The sequence below is a fragment of the Plasmodium inui genome, assembly GCF_000524495.1.
Source record: "Plasmodium inui San Antonio 1 unplaced genomic scaffold supercont1.1, whole genome shotgun sequence".
In the NCBI taxonomy this organism is placed as follows: domain Eukaryota; phylum Apicomplexa; class Aconoidasida; order Haemosporida; family Plasmodiidae; genus Plasmodium; species Plasmodium inui.
The window spans coordinates 1,359,658-1,383,071 of NW_008481835.1; the positions used below are offsets into that span (position 1 = coordinate 1,359,658).

General features: G+C 44.1%; 6 protein-coding genes across 6 annotated transcripts; 4 read left to right on the top strand and 2 right to left on the bottom strand.

The window, feature by feature from the left end:
• Positions 1–1,799: 1,799 nt before the first annotated feature.
• On the top strand, positions 1,800–6,131 carry C922_00310 (hypothetical protein; the record flags this gene model as incomplete). Its single annotated transcript, XM_008815927.1, has 1 exon — positions 1,800–6,131. One exon carries the CDS (start codon positions 1,800–1,802, stop codon positions 6,129–6,131), a length of 4,332 nt encoding a protein of 1,443 aa, XP_008814149.1.
• Positions 6,132–7,546: 1,415 nt separating this feature from the next.
• On the bottom strand, positions 7,547–12,919 carry C922_00311 (hypothetical protein; the record flags this gene model as incomplete). The annotated part of the gene is made up of 1 exon (XM_008815928.1): positions 7,547–12,919. The coding sequence occupies one exon, from the start codon at positions 12,917–12,919 to the stop codon at positions 7,547–7,549; it is 5,373 nt and encodes a 1,790-aa protein (XP_008814150.1).
• A 2,689-nt stretch (positions 12,920–15,608) lies between these two features.
• Positions 15,609–16,634, top strand: C922_00312 (hypothetical protein; the record flags this gene model as incomplete). Its single annotated transcript, XM_008815929.1, has 1 exon — positions 15,609–16,634. One exon carries the CDS (start codon positions 15,609–15,611, stop codon positions 16,632–16,634), a length of 1,026 nt encoding a protein of 341 aa, XP_008814151.1.
• Positions 16,635–18,096: 1,462 nt separating this feature from the next.
• C922_00313 (hypothetical protein) lies at positions 18,097–18,702 on the top strand (the record flags this gene model as incomplete). Its single annotated transcript, XM_008815930.1, has 3 exons — positions 18,097–18,163; positions 18,406–18,481; positions 18,633–18,702. The coding sequence occupies 3 exons, from the start codon at positions 18,097–18,099 to the stop codon at positions 18,700–18,702; spliced, it is 213 nt and encodes a 70-aa protein (XP_008814152.1).
• A 354-nt stretch (positions 18,703–19,056) lies between these two features.
• C922_00314 (hypothetical protein) lies at positions 19,057–19,714 on the bottom strand (the record flags this gene model as incomplete). Its single annotated transcript, XM_008815931.1, has 2 exons — positions 19,057–19,439; positions 19,657–19,714. 2 exons carry the CDS (start codon positions 19,712–19,714, stop codon positions 19,057–19,059), a joined length of 441 nt encoding a protein of 146 aa, XP_008814153.1.
• Positions 19,715–21,646: 1,932 nt separating this feature from the next.
• Positions 21,647–23,204, top strand: C922_00315 (hypothetical protein; the record flags this gene model as incomplete). The annotated part of the gene is made up of 6 exons (XM_008815932.1): positions 21,647–21,892; positions 22,060–22,128; positions 22,240–22,337; positions 22,472–22,532; positions 22,667–22,814; positions 23,059–23,204. The coding sequence occupies 6 exons, from the start codon at positions 21,647–21,649 to the stop codon at positions 23,202–23,204; spliced, it is 768 nt and encodes a 255-aa protein (XP_008814154.1).
• Positions 23,205–23,414: the final 210 nt, after the last annotated feature.

Here is a 23,414-nt window from a genome sequence, read left to right on the forward strand (position 1 = left end):
TTTTCTTTTCCCTCTTTTTGGGCAACCGCGCAGAAGCCACAATGCTGTCACGAAGTTGTCACAAAGCTGCCACGTAGCAACCTTTTCACAACGACTGAAACACACCTGTACGCTGCCTCCCCCCTGCCTATTTGCACCCTGATGATGTGGATCTGCAACTACATCGGGGGGTCGTCAGGTAAGGGGGCGTAAGTTTATACACATGCACAGAGCAGAGAAAGCATCTTCCGGGTGGCCTACCCCGTCCGTTGATCACGACACGCTGTTTGATAAGAATGGAAGCGGCACCCCCCACAGAAGCAGTGCATTCTCCCCCCCACTGCATGTCGTATGCAGATGGGTATAATTTACATACATGTATGTAACGGCAGAATGTTCCCCTGATGGTGTTTGAAGCTGGGGGAGGTATACCCTACTACGCATGTCCAAGTATAGGGAATGAAAGAAAAAAGAAAAAAAAAAAAAAAAAGCCGCGAGGAGAGTGTCCGTTAGAAGGAAAGAAAAAGTAAACATGGCCAAGTGGGCGAAGTGAAACCTGACAGCGTGAAATTGACAGCGCGAACACCGCAACGCGATCTTCACAGAGTGACCTCCGCGGCCAGAGACCGACATCCCGAAAATAAATCGCTCCATCCAACTCGACACTGTCAAAGCAATACATGCATAATACGTCCAAGGGGAGTGGCACATGCTACTAAAAAGTTATATGTCCGTCGATTGCCCCCGCGTGTACCGCCGCCCCTGCGACCACGCCTTTTTTTTCCTTCTGCTCCATTTATCGAAGGGATGAAAAAGTATAAAAATAAAAAGTGCAAACCAAAAGTACAAACAAAAGGCAAAAATTGAGAAACATTTTTTTTTTTTCTACAAGTCCTTTAAATACATTTCCTTTTTTTACTAAATGATGAATAAACACCTGTGTTCATGAGAATGGAAAAATTGTGCCACAAAGTGAAAAAACTGTGTCACATATAAGAGAAGGAAAAAATGAACATATAATTATACGTACGTTACAATGCGTACGTCATTATTGTGACATCATTATGATGACGTCATTATGGTGACATCATTATGGGCACGTCATTATCGTCACGTCATTATCGTCACGTCATTATGCGCAATAATGTACGTTGCTGTATGTATATCCTTCTTTCCACACTGTTAAAGCAAAGGCGCACGTTTTACATTTTCAAATTTTCGCGGGATTGAAAATATGCATTATATGTGATAACGTCAGTAGGGGGATGCGCTTTTTACTTTTATGAGTGAAAATTTTTTCGCAGTAGAATTCCGTCCCCGCCGCCCGCCGTGATTTTCACTCACCCGTTTTCTCACTCTGCAGTTGGTTACCTCCTTCGTGGACTTCTCCCCGTGTACAGTTTTGTTTGCCACGCAATCTACATTCGTTTGACGTGACGCATGATACATGAAGCACCGAATGTCGGTTCTATAGGCCAATCATCTGTCATTCTTCCTTCACGCCGCGTTCGCTCCTCTCATCCCGCTTTTCCGTCATAATTCATGAAAGAACGCGATGCTCCGTTCTCTCTAACGGTTAGCACCCTATACGGGATCGCCGTGGATTCGTGAGCAACGCTTGCCTATATAGTGCCGCATCGTCGCAGCGCAGAGTCCGTAACAACTCGACACGATCAAGCTCTCTCAAGCTATCCATGTGAATAACCGCTCTCTCTGTGTAACCGCTTTCTCTGTGTAACCGCTTTCTTTGTGAGACTGCTCCGTTTGAGTAACTGCTTCCTCTGTGTAACCGCCCCGTGCGAAGGAGCGGCAGAGCCAAGATGGACGTGTCGAACTACGAGTACCTGCGGTACCTGGGAATACAGAACGAAGTGAAGAGAAGAAAGGTGCAGAAGAAAATCAGCATATATCATGTAATCGACATTGTGATCCTCGTTCTGCTCTTCCTGGGGTGCTACCAATTTGATGTCAATCAAAGTTACCAAAATGAGAGGAATTTATTTTACAGCTTCTACAAATCCTTGGTGGATTTGTTTTTCCTGAACGTGTTCAGAATATTTTATACCATAGTGTTGGCTCTTCTTTATGCAAAAATGCGTTCCTTGAAGAGGCTGGAGAAGGTGCAGATCTTTACGAGGCACATCACAGGAATGTTAACCATCGTAAACACGCTGAAGATGATCAATTTGGAATATAACATGATCAGTGGAGGTCAGCCCACCGATGAGTCTAACCGCATCTATGTGGGCATCGCGAGGGTAGTTATTATGCTGTACAGTTTGCTTTCCTCCATTTATTTCTACTTTGTGCATATTCAGCTGTACACGATGAAAAAGAGAACCATCTTTGCGAAGGATGAATTGGAAAGGCTACTTGTCAGTGACTTGAAATGTAGGAAGTACCAAATGTTCGGTGCCAAGGGGGGAAGCAATTTGCAGGAGACGCACGCCAGTACGATGAATAACGATTCGATTGTAGCTGATTGTAAGAATGCGTCGTTTTGGAACCAGTCGTACACTAAGCTGAGCGACTCTGACGATGTGTTCAAAAGTTTGAAGAAGAAGAAGAGCTGGTGCAGGAGGAATTTCGCGCAGATGGGCAACGCATTCGTCGAGAAGAACGTGAAGGAGGCCCTCCTCAAGAAGGAGAAGGGGAAATACCTCCCAGGTAAACAGATGGAAGGAAGGGGCGGTTTGACTAGCGGTGGACATCATGGCGCCTGGTCCTCCCCCTCCGGCAACGCCAAATCGAACCTAACCCTCCTGGAGGACAAGCTAACGTACAAAGAATTCAGCAACATTCTTCTTCCGTACATATGGCCCAGTAGGAGAGTAGACCAAAAGGGGAACAGCCTAATTCTGCGCACCTACGTCGTTCTGATATTCCTGTTTATTATCCTATCAAAGGTGTTCAGTGTCGTCTGCCCTATATACCTCGGACTAGCCTCCGACGAAGTGTTAAAAAAAGACATGAGGAACTCCTTCTTCTACCTCACCTTGTACGTAACCTTTTTTTTCATCTCCAAATTTTTAAAAGAGATATGTGGCATCTTATATTCACAAGTGCAGCAGTCCGCTTTTATTGAATTACAAGAATCCGTTTTTCAGAAGTTTCATAACTTATCCTATGAGTGGTTCTCTACGAAGAATGCAGGTGGGATTATGCGGATAGTAGACCGAGGAACAGAAAGTGCCAATAGCCTGATGAGTTCACTTCTGATGTATATCATTCCAGCTACCATAGAGGGAGTAGTTACCTGCATCATTTTTGTAATAAAATATAAGAATAGCCTACTAGGAAGCGTCCTCTATCTTGGACTTACTCTCTACATATACGCAACGGTGAAAATAACAAAATGGAGGAAGAAGATAAGGAGCAAAGCCAATAAAATGGATAACGTCTACCATGACATCGCTCATGATTCTTTAAGCAACTATGAAAATGTAAAATACTTCAGTAATGAGAATTATGAAATCAAACGGTTCTGTAGTGCCCTCTCTAATTATAATAGGTATAATTTGAAGATCCTTAACAGTCTGGGTGTGCTTAATAGTGTACAGCAGCTGATCCTGAATGCCACTTTATTCTTCACTCTCCTTTGCGTAATTCGTATGATTGTAAATGATGGAGCGGATAGTGGCACCTTCATCAGTGTGGTAGTATACACATCCAATGTGTTCGCTCCGTTAACCATCCTAGGAACACTCTATGCAAATATAGTAAAAGCCTTTACCGATATAAGTGACTTGACAGACATTTTGAGAGAAAAGGTAGACATGGCGGAGGACTCCGATTTGGAACAATTCTCCCTCACATCACATGAAAAGAAATTTGGGGTCAGCATTCAATTTGTTGATGTCAATTTTCACTACCCATCAGAGCCACAACATATGGCTCTCAAGGATGTTAACATATATATACAGCCGGGTACTACCTGTGCTCTTGTTGGCCACACGGGTTCGGGAAAGACGACCATCTCGAAACTGCTCTACCGATTTTACGATGCAGAGGGGGAGATAAAAATTGGAGGAAGGAATGTTTCCGAGTATACAAGAAATTCAGTTCGAAATATCATCGGAATTGTTCCTCAGGATACCATCCTTTTTAATGAAACAATTCGTTACAACGTGCTCTATGGGAAGCTAGACGCAACAGAGGAACAGTTAATTGAAGCGGTGAAGTCTGCTCAGCTGTATGATTTTATTATGTCTCTGCCGAAGAAATGGGACACTGTTGTTGGAGACAAAGGGGTGAAACTCTCTGGAGGGGAAAGGCAAAGGATCGCCATAGCTCGATGTCTACTGAAAGATCCAAAGATTGTCATTTTTGACGAAGCAACTAGCTCATTGGACTCAAAAACGGAATTTCTCTTCCAGAAGGCAGTGGAAGATTTAAGAAAGAACAGGACCCTAATTATCATTGCACATAGACTTAGTACAATCTCGTCAGCAGAGCTAATTGTCCTGCTAAATAAAGGCAGGATTGTCGAGAGGGGAACCCACCAGCATCTGCTCACACTGAATGGAGAGTACGCGGAGATGTGGAATATGCAATCCAGAGCGAATGATCTTTTTACGGATGATAATCTTTCAAATGACGAGAATAGGAGCGCTCCTTCGTTGGCCAGACAGGGGGGAGACAATTATCGGTTCGTCCCCGGTCTTGTTGCCAAAGCTAGCAGTGCGGTAGGTGCCTTCTCTGGTAGTGGCAAAAAGGACAACAACTACGGCAGCCGCAAGGAGGGGCTTGGACATCTGGACGTGCGAAGCATCGTGAACGAAGCCGTGAGGAGCGGCATCAGGGCCGGCCGTGCCAACAGAGCGAGAGAAAATAAACAGATCGGTAGTAAACGCAGCGACAGCTGCAGCAACACGGATGGAAGTGTCGCCAGAGCCAGCGATGTTAACAGAGTCGGCAGCATGAACAACATGAATAGCATCGGCAATGTGAGCGGAATCGGCAATGTTAGCGACTTCGCTAATGATGGCGGCTTCACCAGCGGCAGGAGCATCTTCAGCCCCAGAAACCAGAACGTGAACAGCGTCTACGGAGGCGCTAACGAGAACTATAGCACTATTTACGAGATGAAGAAGCAGAACGGCGGGAGCATCTTCAGGGGCATCGGCGCCAGCAATGATACAGCTCATGGCAGCTGTGCAGACGATAGCATGGGGAGTGGAAGTGCTAGGAACGGGAGCGTTCGAAATGGGAGCGTCCCCAATGGACGCGTTCCAAATGGAAGCGTTCGAGGCGGAAGTGTGCAGAGTGGCAGGCAAAGTGACCGTGGCAGCGTCCAAAGCGGAAGAGGAAGCGACCGTGGAAGCGTCCAAAGCGGAAGACAAAGTGACGGCGCCTCCAGCATGAACGTGAACGACACCGAGCACGTAAGAAACGAATTTTCCAGTGTTCGAAGCAGCAACCGGCATATCCATGTGGCGAACAGCAGCGTTGGCGACACGAGCGGGGAACAAATTAATGTGGATGGAGGACACATCAGCGTCGGCGCGGACAGCCGCGAAAACAGTGTCATAGATGCGGGAGAGCATATGACCATGGAAGCAGGCAGCAGCGATAACATGGCGAATGAACCAGTCAACAGTGAGGACATGGCGGTGGAATCAATCAGCACCGAGCACATTACGGTTGGCAGGGGCGAGCAAAATAGTGCTCTCGACAGCAGCGCGTATAGCGGACTGGACAGCGCCAACAGTCCAGTGGATAACGACACCAATCATAACAGCTACAATAGTAGCAGCACGAACAACGAGATGGACATACGTGGAGAAGACAACAATATAAACAATGACGCCAACACCTTCAGTGGCAGTGGAACCAATGAGAACAACATCACCACGAACGATCTGGACAATCAAGACTACAGCAGTGCCTTCCAGATCGACTACCAGCTGGACCCAAGCGAACCGATCACCATGCAAGAGCAAGAGAGCATGTACGACAGGACACTTGCGAATGAACAGATGAACCTGAACTTCAACGACCCGACAATTGCCAACGAGTCCACCACCGCGAACGATCCGACGACTGTCAATGATCCCACGACTGCTAACGAGGCCTCCGTCAGCTACGATTACAATGCAGCCGCGCTGGACGACTATAGTTACGACGACGGGGTTGACAACGATAATTATTGAAGTGAATCCCCGTGGTAGGTAAAATGCATAGATGTAGCATAAACGTTTAAGAGGTTCCCTTTTGCAATCTCCTCTCCTTTCCGAAGAAAAAATAGGACGATGGTGATGTAGGGCACATTTATCCGCCTCCGCTGTTTACATCCCAGTTGGAGACCAAAACTATCACACAGGTGTGTGCAGCACAGAGGTATGCAAAGTATTCATTCTAATCGGAAATTGCATGCCCAGAATTAAAGGAAAAAAATGTCCAGTGATTTTTTTTTTTTTTTTTTTATAAGAGGAGGCAACACGTGTAGACCTAATGTGCTACCTCTCATATGTATTTTCGTACATTACCCCCACCCTCATAAGCATATAGCATCACATCATGTCGTAATTTTTTTTTTTTTTCTTTTTTAAAACACACACGTCTATATCTATTCATCTGCTTAGACGTGATGTAACGGGCATAAGACTCGTTTCAGAATTCACTGTAACGTCAACATCAGTTTTAATTACTCCCCGAAGGGGCACACGTACGTATACGCATATGCATAGACACGAGGGACACACTGTGGACGACTTTTAACTGTCACCGCTTCATGGCTCAACTGGCCCCCACACACACACCCTCACACACACATGTATATTTTTATATATTTATGTTCCCGCGCGTGTGTGTATAGTCTTTTCCGTGCCGTCTGGAAAGTATGAACAGCGCGGTGATAACTAATCCTGCGATATAAATTCATTGCGCGTAATTTTCCCCCCTTTTTTTTTTTTTTTTTTAAATTCCATGATATTAATTCATCTGTACCATTGTGTATGCCTGCTTGCGGGGGGTGCTTAGACGTGTCACTTGTCTTCTTTTTTTTTTTCCTTTCCCTCTTTTCGGAAACGTCTGCATAATTCGTCTTACGTGTGTCACCTCGTAGTGAAGACCCATAACGCGGATTTGCCTCCCTCATCCGGGCTGGCTGTTGCCGTTCCTGTTCTAGTTACCCATTTTTGACTGCTTATTCATCGCCCCCATTCATTACTCCCATTTATTGCTCCTATTCATTACCTTCATTTCCCGATGCCTACTTGAGTACGTTGTGCAGTATTTTCCCCGTGTAGAACTACTGCACACCAAAAAAAAAAAACTTTTTAATAATTAACCTTACAAAATGTAATTTTCTACTCCCCTTAATCTGCGCAATGGAGTAAGAGACATAAAGTTACCTCTCTTTATTTCTTCAAGGAGGAGATAGCCCTTCAAGCGGCGCCAAAAAAAAACGCCACTAGAGAGCATTCCAAAAACAAAAAAAAAGGAAGCAAATGTCCAAATGGAAGTGCACAAAAGTGACACAACGATGCAAATTATGTTGCTGTAAATTCTTCTTTTTTCCCCCTTCTTGTGCGCCCATTTGTTAAAACCCGCGTGTGGGACGAGGCTAATTGTCCCACCCCATATCCCTCATCAGATCGGTTAGAGAAAAATCAGGGATGCCCTCACATTTGTCTTCCCCCCCGATTGACATATTGGCTCCCTCTAAATTGGCCATGACTTGCGAGACGTCATCTGTCGCTTCCTCCCATGCAACCCTCTTAATTAGACAATTTTGTTTCTCCTTCATTTGCGCATGCTTATCCACCTGAAGAGAAAGACTTACCCCCCTGTTGTAATTTTCCCCCGCGTTGGCCACCTCCAGGATTATCTCCTTATCGCCATCCGCTACTGTATCTAGGAGGCACAAAACGGAGGGATACTTCTTCAAATGAGATTTTATTAATTCTATGGTACATTCATAATTCCTCAGAATGGTGTGAAGTTGCTGTTGTCTGGCTAAGCTTTCGTTTTCACTGCAGATTTTTTCTCGATTCATTTTGTACATTTGGTCATTCAGGTCAGATATGATGTCCCTTAGGGAGCCTAACCTCTTGACTAAGTCATTTTGTTGTTCCTGTAAACATGCGTATTTGTTCTCCTGACTCTGTTTTTCCTTCTTCATTTCGTTTAGTTCCCCTTCCAGATGTTCCATTTGCTTCTTCCCTTGCGTTATTTCTTCTTCTTTCATGCAGAGGATCCTTTGGAACATCGTACACGACTCCTCTGCCATATGTTTGAGGCGAGTCTCCCACGGTTCGCCACCTGGGCTGGGGCTCTGATTTGCGCCATTGTCATGATTCGCGGTTTGGACAGCGCTTTTACTAGCGGCAAGGCGTAGGGCACCTACACCTAAGTCACTGCCGCCGTCCTCACCGTTATCACCTCCGCTATGCAGCGGCTCGGGAATCCGCTCCTCTTCTGACACCCAAATGTCCGATTCACTCGCAGATGAGAAGTTAAGGACGCAACTACTTTGTACATCATTCAGGAAGGTGTGGAAGTCTTTGGTGTAATAGTTCGCACCACTCCCCTTAAAATCTCTCTTGTAGTTCACGTCCATTCCTGTAAAATAATCTCCGCTGCGGTTCGATTGGCTTCGCTCGTTCGCCTCTTCGTCCTGTTCAGCGCTGGTTCGATTCGAACCACGGCCTGGGGGGGACGCCTGCTTACACAATGAATCGTCTTGGCGGTACATATGGCTATTGCTGCCATCGCTGTGGACACTTTTTCTCCCCCCCTTTGATGCGGATCCAAATTTGCCACTATAGCGACGGGTGGTAGTATTGCCACGATTCGTAGTTCTGCTCCCTTTGTTCATTCCGACGTGGTCCCTTGCGCAATTGGTTAAGGTTCCCTTCATTTTGTTTTTACCCCCTCTGTGAGTGTCCCTTAAATTTTCCACCTCTTTTATGACCCGTCTTACTGACGTCAAATGAGAGGTACCTTCAGCCACACCTTCGCAGGCGTCATTAGACATGCATTCCTCAATATGTGTCTCCCAGTTGAAATTTCCCGCCTGCACGTAGTTTTCTTTTTTCTTCTCCTCCTTCTGCTTCCTTTTCTTCCCCTTCTCCGTTGCGACAATTTCCAGCCAGACATCCATCACTCCTTGCTGGTTATCCTTTGAGGAATTTGTCAATTCGGTTATGAGCAATTTGGCTAGCTGAACCCATTTTTTCTCTCTCGCTTTGTAAACCCTATAGTTATGATCCACTTGTCTAAATTGAAGAATCGTATTTTTATATTTGACACTCTCTTCTTCATAGCAGACGTTGGTTAGATACAGGAGATTCTTTCTCTCTTTTTCAATTTCTTTCTCTAGTTGGAAATATTTCCCTTTATATATATCCCTATTCAATGTGGCTCTTCCCAAGAGTTGTCTCCACTTGTATCTTTCTGCCATGTGGACAGTGTCCTTACCGTTGCACGCCTCTTCGAATTGTCTTCTTTCTCTCTTCATCTTCTCCTCACTCGTTAAGATGTATTTATTCATCATGCCATTTGAATGACAAATGTAATGGCACGCTTCGATTATGACATTCCTGTAGGTGTACATATCTCCCAGAATTCGCCAGAAGTTGTATGTTAGTTTTTTTTTTAGCAATGCTTCGGTGGGACATACACTGAGATTGAGCTTATCTGGATTCGATTGCCTCGAATTTTCTTCCCCCCCCCTGGCATCCTTCACCTCGTTATCACTCTTTGGGCACCTCATCGGGGTACTACTTTGGAAGAGAAGTACATCCTCCTCATTTTCACCTCTACCAAGAAGCTTCAACAGATGCATGAGTTCTGCGTCCCTTTCGTTTTCCTCTGTAAAGGATCGCAAATAAAATTTTGGGGACCACAGGAAGGGGCTCAACGATGCAAGCGGGTGGGACGAAGCAAGGGGATACATCGATACACATTCGGGTGGTAACTGTGCCTGGGGTAACTGCCCATGGGGTAACGGCTCAGATGAGACCGCCTCGTCCGATGGGTCACCTGAAGGAGGGACCTCCGCGAATTCGTGAAGAGCCCTCTCTTCCCCTCCATTGATAAACGCATGTCTGCCATTTTCTCTGTAGAATTTTTTGCACTTTGATTTTAAGTCTTCAAGGGCATTTGCCCATACCTCCAGATGTCCTAACCTCTTCTTGTAGTACTCATTGAGGCATTGTAATCGTTTATTCTTCCTTTCGACATTTTTTATATGTTCGTCCGTTTTCATTTCGTGTTCGATTTTGTCTATTTCATTGCTTGGGATATCGTTAGACGCGAATGCAAGCCTCACCCCGGTTTCGCCACTTCTTTGGCTGTTTTTGTCGCTTCCTTTTTCGCTGCTCCTGTCGCTAGCTTCTTTGCTGCCCATCCGTTGACCGACGAGGCGACGTTTCACCCTTTCCAACTTTAACGCGCAAACTAGGCGGACGAGTAGCCGAATTAGGGAACTCCCGTCGAGGATTTTCACCACTTGATCGTTTTTTAGGAGTCCATTATGGCCTTTTTTTATCATCTCGTAAATTTTATTTTGCTCCTTCTCTATATAGGAAAACGTGTCCCAACCTTTGCGGGGCGGCCCTTTTTCTTCCTCCCCCTGATCCGGCTGCTCCTCCTCCCGATCAATAGACTGTAATAGTTCGCTCACAAACTGAGCAGTCTCTGTGACTAGATCGAATTGGCCCCCTCGTCGACATTGGAAATTTTCAACTGCATTTCTCAGAGTTGCAATTTCGCCTCTGATCTGTTCGTTGTTCATTTGGTGCTCCATGTTTCTTCTGCTGACAAGCTTCTTCATTTTGTTAATGGCTTCCCGAATGTTGCTGCTCGTGTGGGTTTCTACACGGGGTGTGCCTCCGCTTGTCCTTCCAGTTAGCTCTGCATCTGTTCCTGTGTATAGCGCTCCCTGGTGTTCTCCTTCGGGTTTCTCCTCTGGCGTTTCTCCCACTTTTCCATTCTCAAGGCAGTAATCGAAAGTTAAGAATTTCCTCTTTCTCGGAATGTCGTCGTAGTAGTGATCCCTCCCGGAACCTCCTCCGCTGATCACACTTCCCATATCGACCTGCTCAAAGAGAAAACGGTTAATGTTTGCATCCTCCTCATCGTAGTCTACTGGTGTATCTGCCGCATCTGTGACATACCGCCCATCTTGTCTTCCACGACGGTCTGTATTCCCATGCTTGGGTATACGCGTCTCCTCTTCATCCGATTTTCTCCATTCCATTTTCTCATCGGGTAGATTACTCAGAAGAGAGTCCTTCTCCTGGCAGTGGAGAACATCCAGGTCTAGGGTTAGATCTTCTTCTATGTTGCATATTTTCGCCTCAAAGTGTTTCCTTATTTTTGCCGCCTCATCCAAGTGTTGCTGTTTTAAGGAAAAAATCTCAGCTTGTTGTTTCTCTCGGAGCATCGCTAGTTGGATAGAGTGAGCCATTTTAACATCTTCGATTTCTTTATTCTTCATTTGGCTAGTCACTTCGAGTTCCTCCTCCCTGAGACGAACTTCCCTTTTGTACTTCTTCATTTGCGTCTTTAAAAACCAAATGAAGGATTCCCCTTTAACATTTTTCTCTTCATCGTTCCAGGTCACTTTTAAATTTCTCACCGAATCGTCGTTAAGTAGGAAATTAAACAAGGGATCATTCTCGGCTTGACAGCTGGCATCCACTTTGGTCTTCTTCACATCAGCGTGTATATCTTTGTGATCATCTGCACCACTGATACTGCCACTGTTTGGAGGTGGAAGTGGGAGGCAGTTTAAATGGGGAGACTGAAAAAAGTCACTTTTCCTATGATCGTGTGGCCCCTTTTCCAAAATTCCACTTCTTCCTACTTCTCTTTTGTTGAAGTATTTGAAGAAGTTGCTGCGGGGGTGGCTGACCATTTGGTCGAAGCTGTATGGGACGTTGTTTCCGCATCTGATAGGATCTTCGTTTGTTGCCTCATTGTTCAGCCGTTTCTCACCGGTGATTGTTTCAGCGATTCGGCTCTTCTCTACACATTTGATGGTGGTTGCTTTCCCTTGGTAGGCTGCCTCGTGGGAGACAACATCTGCAATGTTACATAGGGGGGGATGTCCCCTCTCCTTTGTAGTGGTGCCACGTTCTGAGGTGTCCCTAGCTCTGTCCCAACCTGTACTACTGCAGGCAACGGTGGACGTGCTGCTAATCAGGGAGAGGAGGCTGTCTCTCCTGTGGGGAAAGGATTTATCGCGATTCACTGTACAGATATTTGCAGACGTATCGGCGGACGTACCCACAAACCTATCTGCAAAGGTTGGAACAAATTCACGGCTTCTCACCAAGGTCGACTTCTTCCCGCTTGCACTGTAGGGATAATCTAGCTCATTGGTTAAGTCACTGTGGTGCGATTCATGAGTCCATTTGGAGGGGACACAGTTTTGCAACCCTCCCATGTCGAAGGGGCTCTCCCTTTCTTCACCATTCGTTCCCGTGACATTATTCCCCTGGACAGAGTTTGAGAAGTCATCGCAAAAATTCTGAGGAAGTTGCAAAGAGCCAGCTCTGATTAGACAATTTAGAGGTTCCTCACTTGACATAAAGTCGGTTAATTTTTTCGTCACCGGATAGGCTAACACAAAGTCACATTCGTGATGCTCCACTAATGAATGCAGGAAGAATAGAACAATCAAGGATTCGTAGCATCTGCTAAAGTGTCCTGTACCTATATCGCTGTAGCTTATAAAATCAGAATCGATCTTTAGATCATTAAGGACACAGTTTATAATTATCCAGTTTGTTTTTTCTTTCTCTTTAGTCATGTCTCTATGTTGGTATCTCTCTTCGTATTTTTTCATCATCTGCGGCCATATGCACTGGAAGAGATCCACGTACACCCCTCCATCTTTTAGGTCACTAAAATGGAAAGGCTTTCTCTTTAGCATTTTCTCCACCCAGCATACCAGTTGCTCCTTCCCTATCTTCTTATTCTTCTCCATGGCTCTTCTTGTTCCATCCACGGAGTGGTGACGTTTAACTCGGGAGGGGTGAACGGGGTGATTAGAGAAATGGGCTTGTCTGCTCCTTCCACTGCTTGTCCTACCAACAGGGAAGTGCAGCCACAAGAGGGAAGTACCAAATGGGAAGTGTCCTGCCGAAGAACAGGCCAAAGAAAAAAAAAAAAACTTCAGAATGGAAAATCCCGTACAACATAAACGGCTTTACCACCCCAATGTAGCATTGATAAAAATTTCCGTTACATGAGACAATGCAACATATTCTCGGATGCATTGTTCCATTTCGTGTTTTTCATTCTTACATTTTATGTTAACCTTTTTTTTTTTTTTTTCCTTGGATGTCGGCGTTGTACGCATGGAAGACATGCATAATTTTTTTTTTTTTTTTTTTTTTTTTGCACACAAGTGTGTAAAATATCCCTTGTTATCATTCCCCTTTGCGAAGTGGTAAATCGTAACCTTTGCATTGTTCCCCAGTTGTGTTGTCTACTGATCGCAACTACACAGGTTGTTGTGTCAGGTTAGCCGTTTAGGACGCGCAATAAGTATACGAGGGGGCAAAAATGGTGCCCTCTCGGAAGGCAGCGAAAGTGAGAACAAATAAAACAGCCTTCCGTTGTGGCCGTACGGAGGTGTGCTCCCATGGTCGCTAATTTGTTTGTTTGATTTTTTTTCTCTTTGAATTTCCCCACTTGGAATAATTAACATACATTTTTTGCACTTCTACCAATGGTCTACTTAGACGCAATGTACTATTGGGGGGTCAACATTAAGAATATTTAAAATGCTATACCCTTTTTGGGGGTGCCTTGAGCGGAAATTTTTTTCATCCTTTCTAAAGGGTCACTCCGAATGTGTAAAAGCAAAAGGGGTGATACTCACTGGGGGCGAAATGAACGCATCCCACGTGATTTAGGCAACCCGTAATGAGCAGTGCATGCTGGTCATTTTTTTATTTTTAATCGATCTGAGTCACCATCGAGGAGGGATACACCGCGACTGAAGTTGTTTTTCCCTGTCTCAGATATGCACAAATGAAGGGGCCAAACAAATGAACGGCTGTGTGCGCTTCGGTTTATCCTGTCCAGTGCATATCACCTCGCTTGTGTCCCCGCGGAGGTGTCCTATGGGTTGAATGTCCTAACCGCAATTGTTCAGATGAACCTCCGGCCGGGTGCTAAGTTAGAATGACCCCTCTCTGCAGAACAGTGGCACATAAGAGGACACATATTCTCGTTTTACCTACTTGGGGAAAATGCCTACCGCTAGCAAATCCCCTGGGGACCCCATTTAAGCACCACAACCTCCCCTTGGCATTACACACATGGTGACTAAAGGTGTGGCTTTCTCCCAAATGGTACATCTTTTGGCATGCACTAAAATTTGAGAGTTATGCTTGCGCGGGTCGGAAGGAAGTCTGACTCCTCTGTTGTGAACACTTAGGCAGACGAAAAGAAAAAAAAAGAAGAAAAAGAAGAGGAAGAAAAAGAAGAAGAATGTGCAAACTCCCATGTGCAGCTACCTCCGTTGGGACAACCACGCGTGTAAATTCACTTTCCACTGCGAAATGAGCCCTGTGCGGCTGTTAGCCATATTATGTGTAAGTTCCCCTGCCCCGACACATGGTCTACCTCGCCTAAGTGTTGCCTAATCCCCTTCTGAAGCATTTCCCCCTTAGCATGAAAAGTTGGCACAAAATAACTACTATCGATTGCATGTGCATATGCGTTTAGATACATCCACACAGGTACCCCTCTCTCCCTCCAAGGAAGAAAATTCCCACCTTTGTTGAAGTATAATACGTACTACCCTGTGTGAGATTTATTGCCATAGGAAAGCTTCCCAAAAAAAAAAAATTTCAAATAGGGGCATAAATATATAACCATAATGCGGAACAAAGGTAGGAAAAAAAAAAAATTAACAAAAAATTTTTCCCTTCCTGCGTTAGGAAAATCATTTGGAAAAAGAAAAAAAAAAAACAAAAAACGTACCCCATCCAGTTTGATGTACAGGCACTATTATTTACATGTACCAGCAGGAGGAGGCACACGCGTATTTGTATGTGGGACGGAATTGGCAAAAAAGCATCCAGGTGGACTTGTACAAAACACGGGGAAGGAAGAAAATCGCGCCAGGCAAGAGAAATCGCATGCCAGATTATGTGTCATTGTAAGAGGCCAAGGCGCAGTAACATATGCTCGCAGAATTCTAAGATGAGAATAGGGGTTGACGTGTGAGGGAGGCTACACTAAGAGGAGGAAATAAGAAATAGAAAGGAGAAGGACAGGTTTTTTTTCTATGGCTGAGGGATGAGGGGGACTTTTTCTTAAATGATTCCACTTGTGGGCTCTATTGGAGGGGGGCTCTCATTCCCACTTCATTAACACGCATAAGCTGTTGGCGTCGCTGCGGTGCGGAGGCTGACCTGTGAGCGTCAAATCTGTGGAGGACAGAGGCGCATGGTAAGACGTGTGCTTCCGCAGCGGAGTCCCACTCGGGCAGGGACCAAAGAAGTGGGCAGAAGAAGTGGATAGGAGACGTGGATAAGAGACCTGGATAAAAGACGTGGATAGGAAACGTTGATAGGAGACGTTGATAGGAGACCTGCAGATGATCCGCGACGCGGCGAGCACCGAGACACTCCCCGGGTGAGACCAAAAAATATGGGAAAATGGAAAAGTACCGTGAGTTCGCAGACGCAGCCACAGGAATAAATCCATTTTTGCCCTTATGGGTAAACAAGAAATTGAGTACCCACGAAAAGCTTCTCAAATTCCTGCTGTTCCCACTGGTGCTGTGTCGCTTCTGCTTCCTCTCCCTGACGTTGATTTTTATGATTTTCCTAAACAGCCTAGTGAACTTGTTCATATTCCAGAGCCTTAAGGATTTTTTCTATCAGATAATACAGGCCATTTACTGCAGATTGTTGCTATTCTATTTGGGCTTCTTCTACATAGATGAGGAGTATGCTAGCCACAAGAGAGTTAAAATAAAATGCATGAAGAGGAGAATCCCTTTCAGTTATGATGACTATGGCCACATATATCTGTCCAATTTTACCTGCTTCGTCGATATTTTATATTTAGCCTATCGTCTCAATCCACTCTTCGTTATTATTAACAAAAATGGAAGTTTATCTCCCGTCTTTTTCTTTGACTTAATAAAGCTATCTCTACAATTTTCCATCCCAAACAAGAAGGGAGAATTTAAAAATCTGGAACAAGTACATGTCTTCGCGAAGAATAAAAAAATAAAATCCGTTGTCATATTTCCAGAGGGCATGAAAAGTAATGGATCCTGTATTCTCCTTTGGAAAAATGAAATTTTTACCCACTCAGAATATGTCATTAAAAACAAATGCAACTTGATCGCTTTTATTTACGAAACGAATATACTTAATAACAAGTGGAGTCAGTTTTACACCTCTCCGCATACCGTTTTTAATCCCGTGCTTCATATTATCCTTCTCTGTTTTAATATATATAATAAAATTAAGATTGTGTGGCTGAATGAAAAGGACATTGCCGAGTCGTTACGTGAATTTGAGTTCTCCCACTGCGATGAACTGGTGCACTACTTGAGGAGTCTCATGGGCCTCATGAAGCCCACGGGTGGCACCCTCGTGAATGTGAAAGCGGACATGTTGGAGAAGTTTGTCAATTATTGGAACCTCACTCGGGGGCGCGCCTACCTCTGAGGGGGACCCACACTTGACAAGTGAAGCAAACTGCAGAAGTGAAGGGAATATTCCCCCATATGTATTCCCAGACATGGCAACCGCGTGACCCAGTGAGTATAACCCCACTGCGACGTGATGGTAAATGTTTATCTCTCTCTGTCTTAGACGGTCACCGTGGGGAATTCGCCCCATGTGATGTGATTTATATTCGCAGGTCGAATTGGGGGATAAAATCCCCCTCCATGGCACGGAGCCATTCATGTGAATTTTTTTTTTTTTTTACTCCTTTTAAATGCAACTTTCCATATGTGAGAATTATTCACCACTTTGTGAAAAAAAAAAAAAAAAAAAAGTGATGTGTACGTTCGGGTCTATGGAGGGACATTTGATGGGAAGGGGAATCTTACCCTGTCCGTACTTTAAATTGCACACCGTGTGGCGTGTACGATTATTCCAGAAACTTTCTCTACTTTCCTATTACGTCACTGCTGACCTCCCAGCGTGTCAACTAGGAGTAGTCTTCCAAAAAGGCGGCACGCCTCTTCTTCCCCGCGCTGTCGTTTTTCTCCCGGACGAGATGGCATGTTCCATATTGTCTTCACAACATCGGATCTACACTGCAATTACGAAATGATATTGAGCATTTTGGAATGTTCCCCTGGTGGTTCTCGCATCACCCATTTAATGAGGAATAATCATTCGCTCTGCATAGTTTAAGTGGAGGCGTTTGGAAAAAAAAGAAAAGCCATAGCATTTACTCAGAAGAAAAATTGAGCCCAACTGCCTGCTCCGTCGTTTCCTCATTAATGTGCATACACACCTATATTATTTATTGTTGGCCAAAAAAAAAAAAAAAAAAATCCAAAGCTATTTAAATTCGTTGCAAAAGTTGGTACACACAAGGGTGGGCAAATATTTTTTTTTTTTTTTTTTTTTTTTTGGAGGGCAATTTTCGGATTAGCTGTGCCTACTTTACACTCCCATGTACCAGTTCGAATATATTTCTCGCTAAAGTAGACACAGTGCAGTTGTCCGTGCACAAACACGAACAGAAACACACATATATATATTGGTCTGCTAATTCCGATGTGTACTCCTCCTAAGGGTCGCGTTCTTTCCTCCTTCTGGTCTTAACAAAAGACTTCCCAAGTCGAATTTGACCCCCAAAATTGACGACACAAATGAAGCGAATGCTTTTGTTCACGCTCATCGCCTTGTTTTGCGCTACGAGTCGCGATATAGGACTGTGCCACATGTGCACAACTGACCTGTGCGGGAGATGCTGCCGCCCCACGCGAGATGGTCCGCCAGAGGATCTCCTACTGTCGCGGTCGCATTTCGATGTTGTCGCCGATGAGCCTGTTGTTACCACTGACCTTGATGTCGCTTCTTTCATTGCCACTGTTGCCACCACTTTCCTCTACATTTCTCCCGCGCTAACAACCCTTTTACAGGCTGTGAAAATAATTTCCACAGAACGATGAGGGGGAATGATTACAGTGACGATGTATACTGCAGACTCTGCGATTGCAGCAATCCAAGCTCAGGTATGTCTGAAGCTCCACTAGTCCCGTTTTGCATTTAACGAATGCAGTGGGGTCTACACATGCCTTGATACATCCGAAGTGGATGTTTGTAAAAATGGGCCCTTCTGAGGAAGTGCGCTCGGTGCGTAATATTCCCAGTGTATGCATCTATGCACGCGTATAGGTTTGTAGATGACTACCTGTGTGCATATTCACCCCCCTACTTTGATACTCGAGCGGGGGCTGCCCCCCTTTCGCACTAGGATGTGGCTGGGTCGGAGACACCTACGGAAAAGTGATCTGCACGAGCTGCGATTTTATCAAGCATGCCTCTGTCAGGTATCCCTCACAGGAATAAGAATTCACGAAAATGGAAGCTCATAAGGAGGCCTTTTTTTGTAGTCATTTGTTCCTATTTCTGCATAGCCATTTTTCTTCTATACTTTCTTTCTCCCCCACCTTTTTTTTTTTCTTTTTTTCCTTTGTGCAGAGTAAAATATTTCGATATAGCAGGCTGTGGACATGAATTGAAGAGGGGAAATCTTCTCAATAGTGCTTGACGTTGTCGACAAAAGGCGATATCAGTGCGCCAGTGAGGCGTACCTCTCGAATGGGTACTTCCACCCAAATATGGATGTTTCCTGTCGGTGTGTTTTCCACCACTTTTTGGTTTTTTTCCTTTTATTTGTTAATTATTTTGTAACTATCAATTTGTTTATTTTGCGAGTGGCTCGCGGTTCTCGGGAAAGAAAAAAAAAGCAAGCAAACAAACAAAAAATCAAACAAGCAAAATATTGGTAAAATGAAATAATACTAAACGGTGTGGTGGACAAGACGTTTGAACCCATTGAGAGGTACAGATGAAATCCCCCTTTTGCTACTTCTTGCAAAAGGAGGTGTAAAGGCACATATGCCTAGCTGCACTTGCACTCGCAGGAGTTGCAACAAATAGATTTTGTGATATCGGACAAGGCGCACTTCTGCCTCCGTCGGAGGTACACCGGATCGGATACATAAGTGATGGTAGGCAATTGATACTTCTGATCATCTTTTAAGTCAGGCATTTTTTCGTAAAAGGGACCCTGCGCGTAACTTATGAGGGGCACGTCGTACAGAATGTCCTTTGCGTAAAACTCGCTATCAATCTGATGGTAGTACAGAGGAGGATTGTCGAAAGCATCTAATACGATGCGTTCCGTTGGTATACAGGGGAAAGTGATTGGTTCCTCGTTACTGCAGAGTGCGTCCAGTTCGTTGTACGTGTATGTCCTCTCAGTGATTTTTATTTCTTCCTTTTCTGATGGGAAGTTAAGGTGGGTGGATGGTATGCACACACGGCGGAACTGGGTGTTCAGCGGGCAGTGAAGGCAAAGGCGCGATCGCATATATATATGTATATATAAACATCCAAGCGGAGAAGTTTTACACTAATAAATGAGGACGGAAACCCACACAGATGTGATGTGAGACGAGGCGTTGGAACGCTTCCCCGTATGCTAAAATGCTATCCTTACCGCAGCAGCATTTGCAGGAGTTACAAACTGAGCATATAGACTTCCTGAACAAGTTCATCTTGATGGTCGAAAATGTGATAAAATGGGAGTGCGTCACTGGGAATGAGATAGTTTTTTCGTTATCTTATGATCGTTCCTACTGCGTTGTTATTGTTTCTGCTCTGTGGGAGGGGAGAGGATAAGGGATATGCTTCTTCACTCCACAGCGGTAGAAAGAGAAATTAAAGGGGAAGTCCTCTACGTGGGAGTTAAAAATAACACACTTCAAAGCAGATGTACATGCCGTATGGAGTCAACAGGTGTAAATGCAACCCGGTACTTGTGTGCGCAGAGAAGAAATTAGGGACGGCCGTAAAGTAAGAACTTAAAACAACATATATTTTGCAAAACGTAGAGTTGCATTTCTTTATTTTCTGTGGCCATCGACTTGAAAAAATAGACACATTCGTAATAGTGGGGTTGGAAAATAACGAATGGGTTTACCTGAACGTTCATATTTTTTTCTAGCTATTTTGTTGCATTTTTTTTTTTTTTTTTCAAACAGCCAAAAAGAAATTTGGAAAGGCATTTAATTTTTTTTTTCACCTTGCCAGTTTGTGAAGAAGCCAATTAATGGTTCTTTTTTTTTTTTTTTTTTTTTTTCTTTTCTTTTTCTTTTTTCTTCCTTCTTCCTTTTGTGTGTGTGACAAAGGGGTAGCTATTAAAATCCAACGGGGGCATCATTTTGTGTGTTAAGAGGATGGTCTACCTATTTGCTACTCACTACGATAGTTTAAGAAGACATTTTGGATAAATTCGCTCAGGTGGGTTAGGCGTGGTGAATATTTCCAATTCTTCCACTTGTAAGTAAAAATTTGGAAAAAGAAAAAAGCAAACAATTGTGGTGATAAAAAAAAGGAGCAACACGATTACTGCTAAATGGGTGGTGACATAATAGAAGGGTCCCCCGGTTAGAGTGTACTAATGTTGGTAAGGTAGTGGCATGATGGTAACACATCCCATCTGTTCATGTCTACCCCTTTCACATTTATTCTGTTATGCCAATTTAGAATGAGAAGGAAAAGGCCATTCCACCAAAATGAGAAACGTGTGTAGATGGGCAAAGCGGAGATATTTAAACATTACGGTGACTGCATCCGGTGTCCGCTGATTTCGAGTTCACAATTTTGTGTCGGCGCGCCCGCACAACGAAAACTTCCTAAACGGTTTTTGACATCACGAATGAGTGATCGAAGGAGTACATATAAAGATGAAGCCCTGGAACTCATACACATATGGCTTTTATTTTACGCATTTGGTAAATGCCTTTCTAATTTTTTTACCACTTCGGGGTAATTTTCGGGGGGCTAAAAAAAACTGTTGCATTGGGGACGATTAGAAAAAAAAATGGGGGCGTATTCCTGCCAGAGTGATGTTTAAAAATTCGAGTTTTTTTTTTTCTCTAAAAATGTGACATAAGAGGTTTGAAATTTTATCCTTTTTTTTATTTATTGGTATATAACACTTTGTGATTTTTTTTTTCTCTTTTTTTCGCCTCCTTGTCATCTGGTTGAGGCCCTGCTTTAGAAAAAGATTCATCCCAGTGTAACGTTTTCCCCACCACCTCTTCGCTCGCATTTTTCACACAAGGGACGTAAATAAACAGCCTCCCTTTAGTTGGGAAAACGTCAAAAAAAAGTCTGATAAAGATACGCTACATAGGTATATCCGTGGGGGCTTAAACAAGAGAAAGATAAGCTGCACTCCCTGTGTGATTATATTTTTTCCCTCACGTGGACTTAAAAGCACGTTCAGCAAAATGTATACGCCTATTTGATGCGCCGCGACCGTTTTGAGAACCCAAGCCTTTGAAGTATTAAAAATAAAAAAAGGACTATGGTTACCATGACATGATGTTTTAACTTTTCTCCACCTGTGAACATCTTAAAACGTGGAAAATACTTGAGAGAAAAGAAAAAGCAGATACGCTGAGCAGAAAAAGAAAAAGGAGATGGTTCATATTCCCCAAAAGTTGATCGTTCATTATCACCACTGTTCTATAAGAGATGTTGGTGAAATTTTTCTAGACTGCTTAACCGTTCAACTGCTTTTTTTGAAAACCGTTTTGAATTGTCCTTTCGTTCATCTGGTGGGGGAGGCACACCCCCTCAGCAGTTATGGGTCTTACCCCTACGCCTTCAACACACTGGAGGGGAATATCCTCTTTGGAGCGGACATTATCGACTACATGAAAAATGTTAAAATGTATTCCAGTGGGATGCCCTTTATGCAGCTTGCAGAAAGAGCCTAACCCACATGTGCGAACATATAAGTGCTCTTTTTTCTTTTGCCCCTCCTCCGCATTGTATGTTTTCTTAAACCACTTCTGTCTGTCCATCTCTTTCTCTTTCCCTATCCTCTCAGGTTTACCTATTTGACTCGATTGAGTATGAACCCTACTTTGGAGTAGTAAACGAGTTGAAGGCAATTTTGGTACGTCTACCCATTTAGCACGTTAGCGAGGGAGGCAGTTATGGAAAATATTTCTCCCTCCCCTTTTCGAGATCCTTTGAGTACACCCTTCTCGCAATATACCATTCGCAGGAGTACTTCCTCTGGGTGGATGACGAGATTTACAACAACTTTACCCAAAAGATTTACAAGAATAGATTCTTCTATTTGTATTATATTTATCTGACGAGGTAAATCAAAAGTGAATCATTGGGGGCAGCTTCTCATTCGGATGAATAGACATGTGCAGAGATGACAACTGTGCACGTGTTATCTGCGATAAATGGATTAGCGACTTCTTATTTTTTTCTTTTTTTTCTCACAGAAGACTACGACGGGAAAACTACGAAAAGTGTCAAATGGCTGGGTTGGATAACCACAATTTGGTCAGTCCGCCACACTAAATAACGATAATGTTGTCTCGAGAGAGATGTAAAAAAAAAAAAAAAAAAAAAAAAAAAAAGTGAAATGAAGTGTAAACATCGCGTGGATTTTTCCCCTTCTTTTTCTTTTTTTGCAGAGTATAACCAGGTTGAAGACGATTTTAAGCATCTTGGTGGAGGTCCTATGCAGTGAGAACAATTCCACCGGGGAAGGACGCGATGTCTGCTACTTCGACTCCGTGTGCTTCTCCGTCCTGTCCATACTTTATTCCCTTCCGTCGAAATGTAAGCGAGGCGAGGTTTTAAATGGGACCTTTCGTTAAGAGTGCCAGGGGGGAAAGGGAGGCACGAAAAAATTTTCCACACACTGCACCATTCGGCGAGTTTGAAAAACATCGATAAAAGGAAAATGGTGCTGGGGGGAGGGAGGGGTTCATTCCTCTGCCCATTTTGTGCGGAGCTTCCCTCACGTGAGCCCCTTCCTTTTGGTGTGAATTTCCCTTTATTTCCCGCCTGTTCCCCGCCGCAGTCAACGAGGACCTGCAGCGTGCACTGCTCTCAAAACCGAGCCTGATCGAATTCGTGAGGAACCTTAACCGACGGTACAGGGTATGGGAAAATGAAAAATCGTTCCTGCAAGGGGTTAGCGAAGCGAAGTGTTTGTCTCCCGGGTGAGCGCTGGCAGAGGTAGCGGTAGACGTAGAGGTAGTCGTAGCGGTTCACCTCGTAGAAATAGCCGCGGGTATCTTCCATTCGTTTGAATATGTAACGCTACATTACATTGTGTTATGTTAAGCAATACTATGCTATACCATACTATGCCATTCTGTGTTTTTTTTTTTTTTTCTTTTTTTTTTTTTTTTTTTTTTTTTTTTTACATCTCTC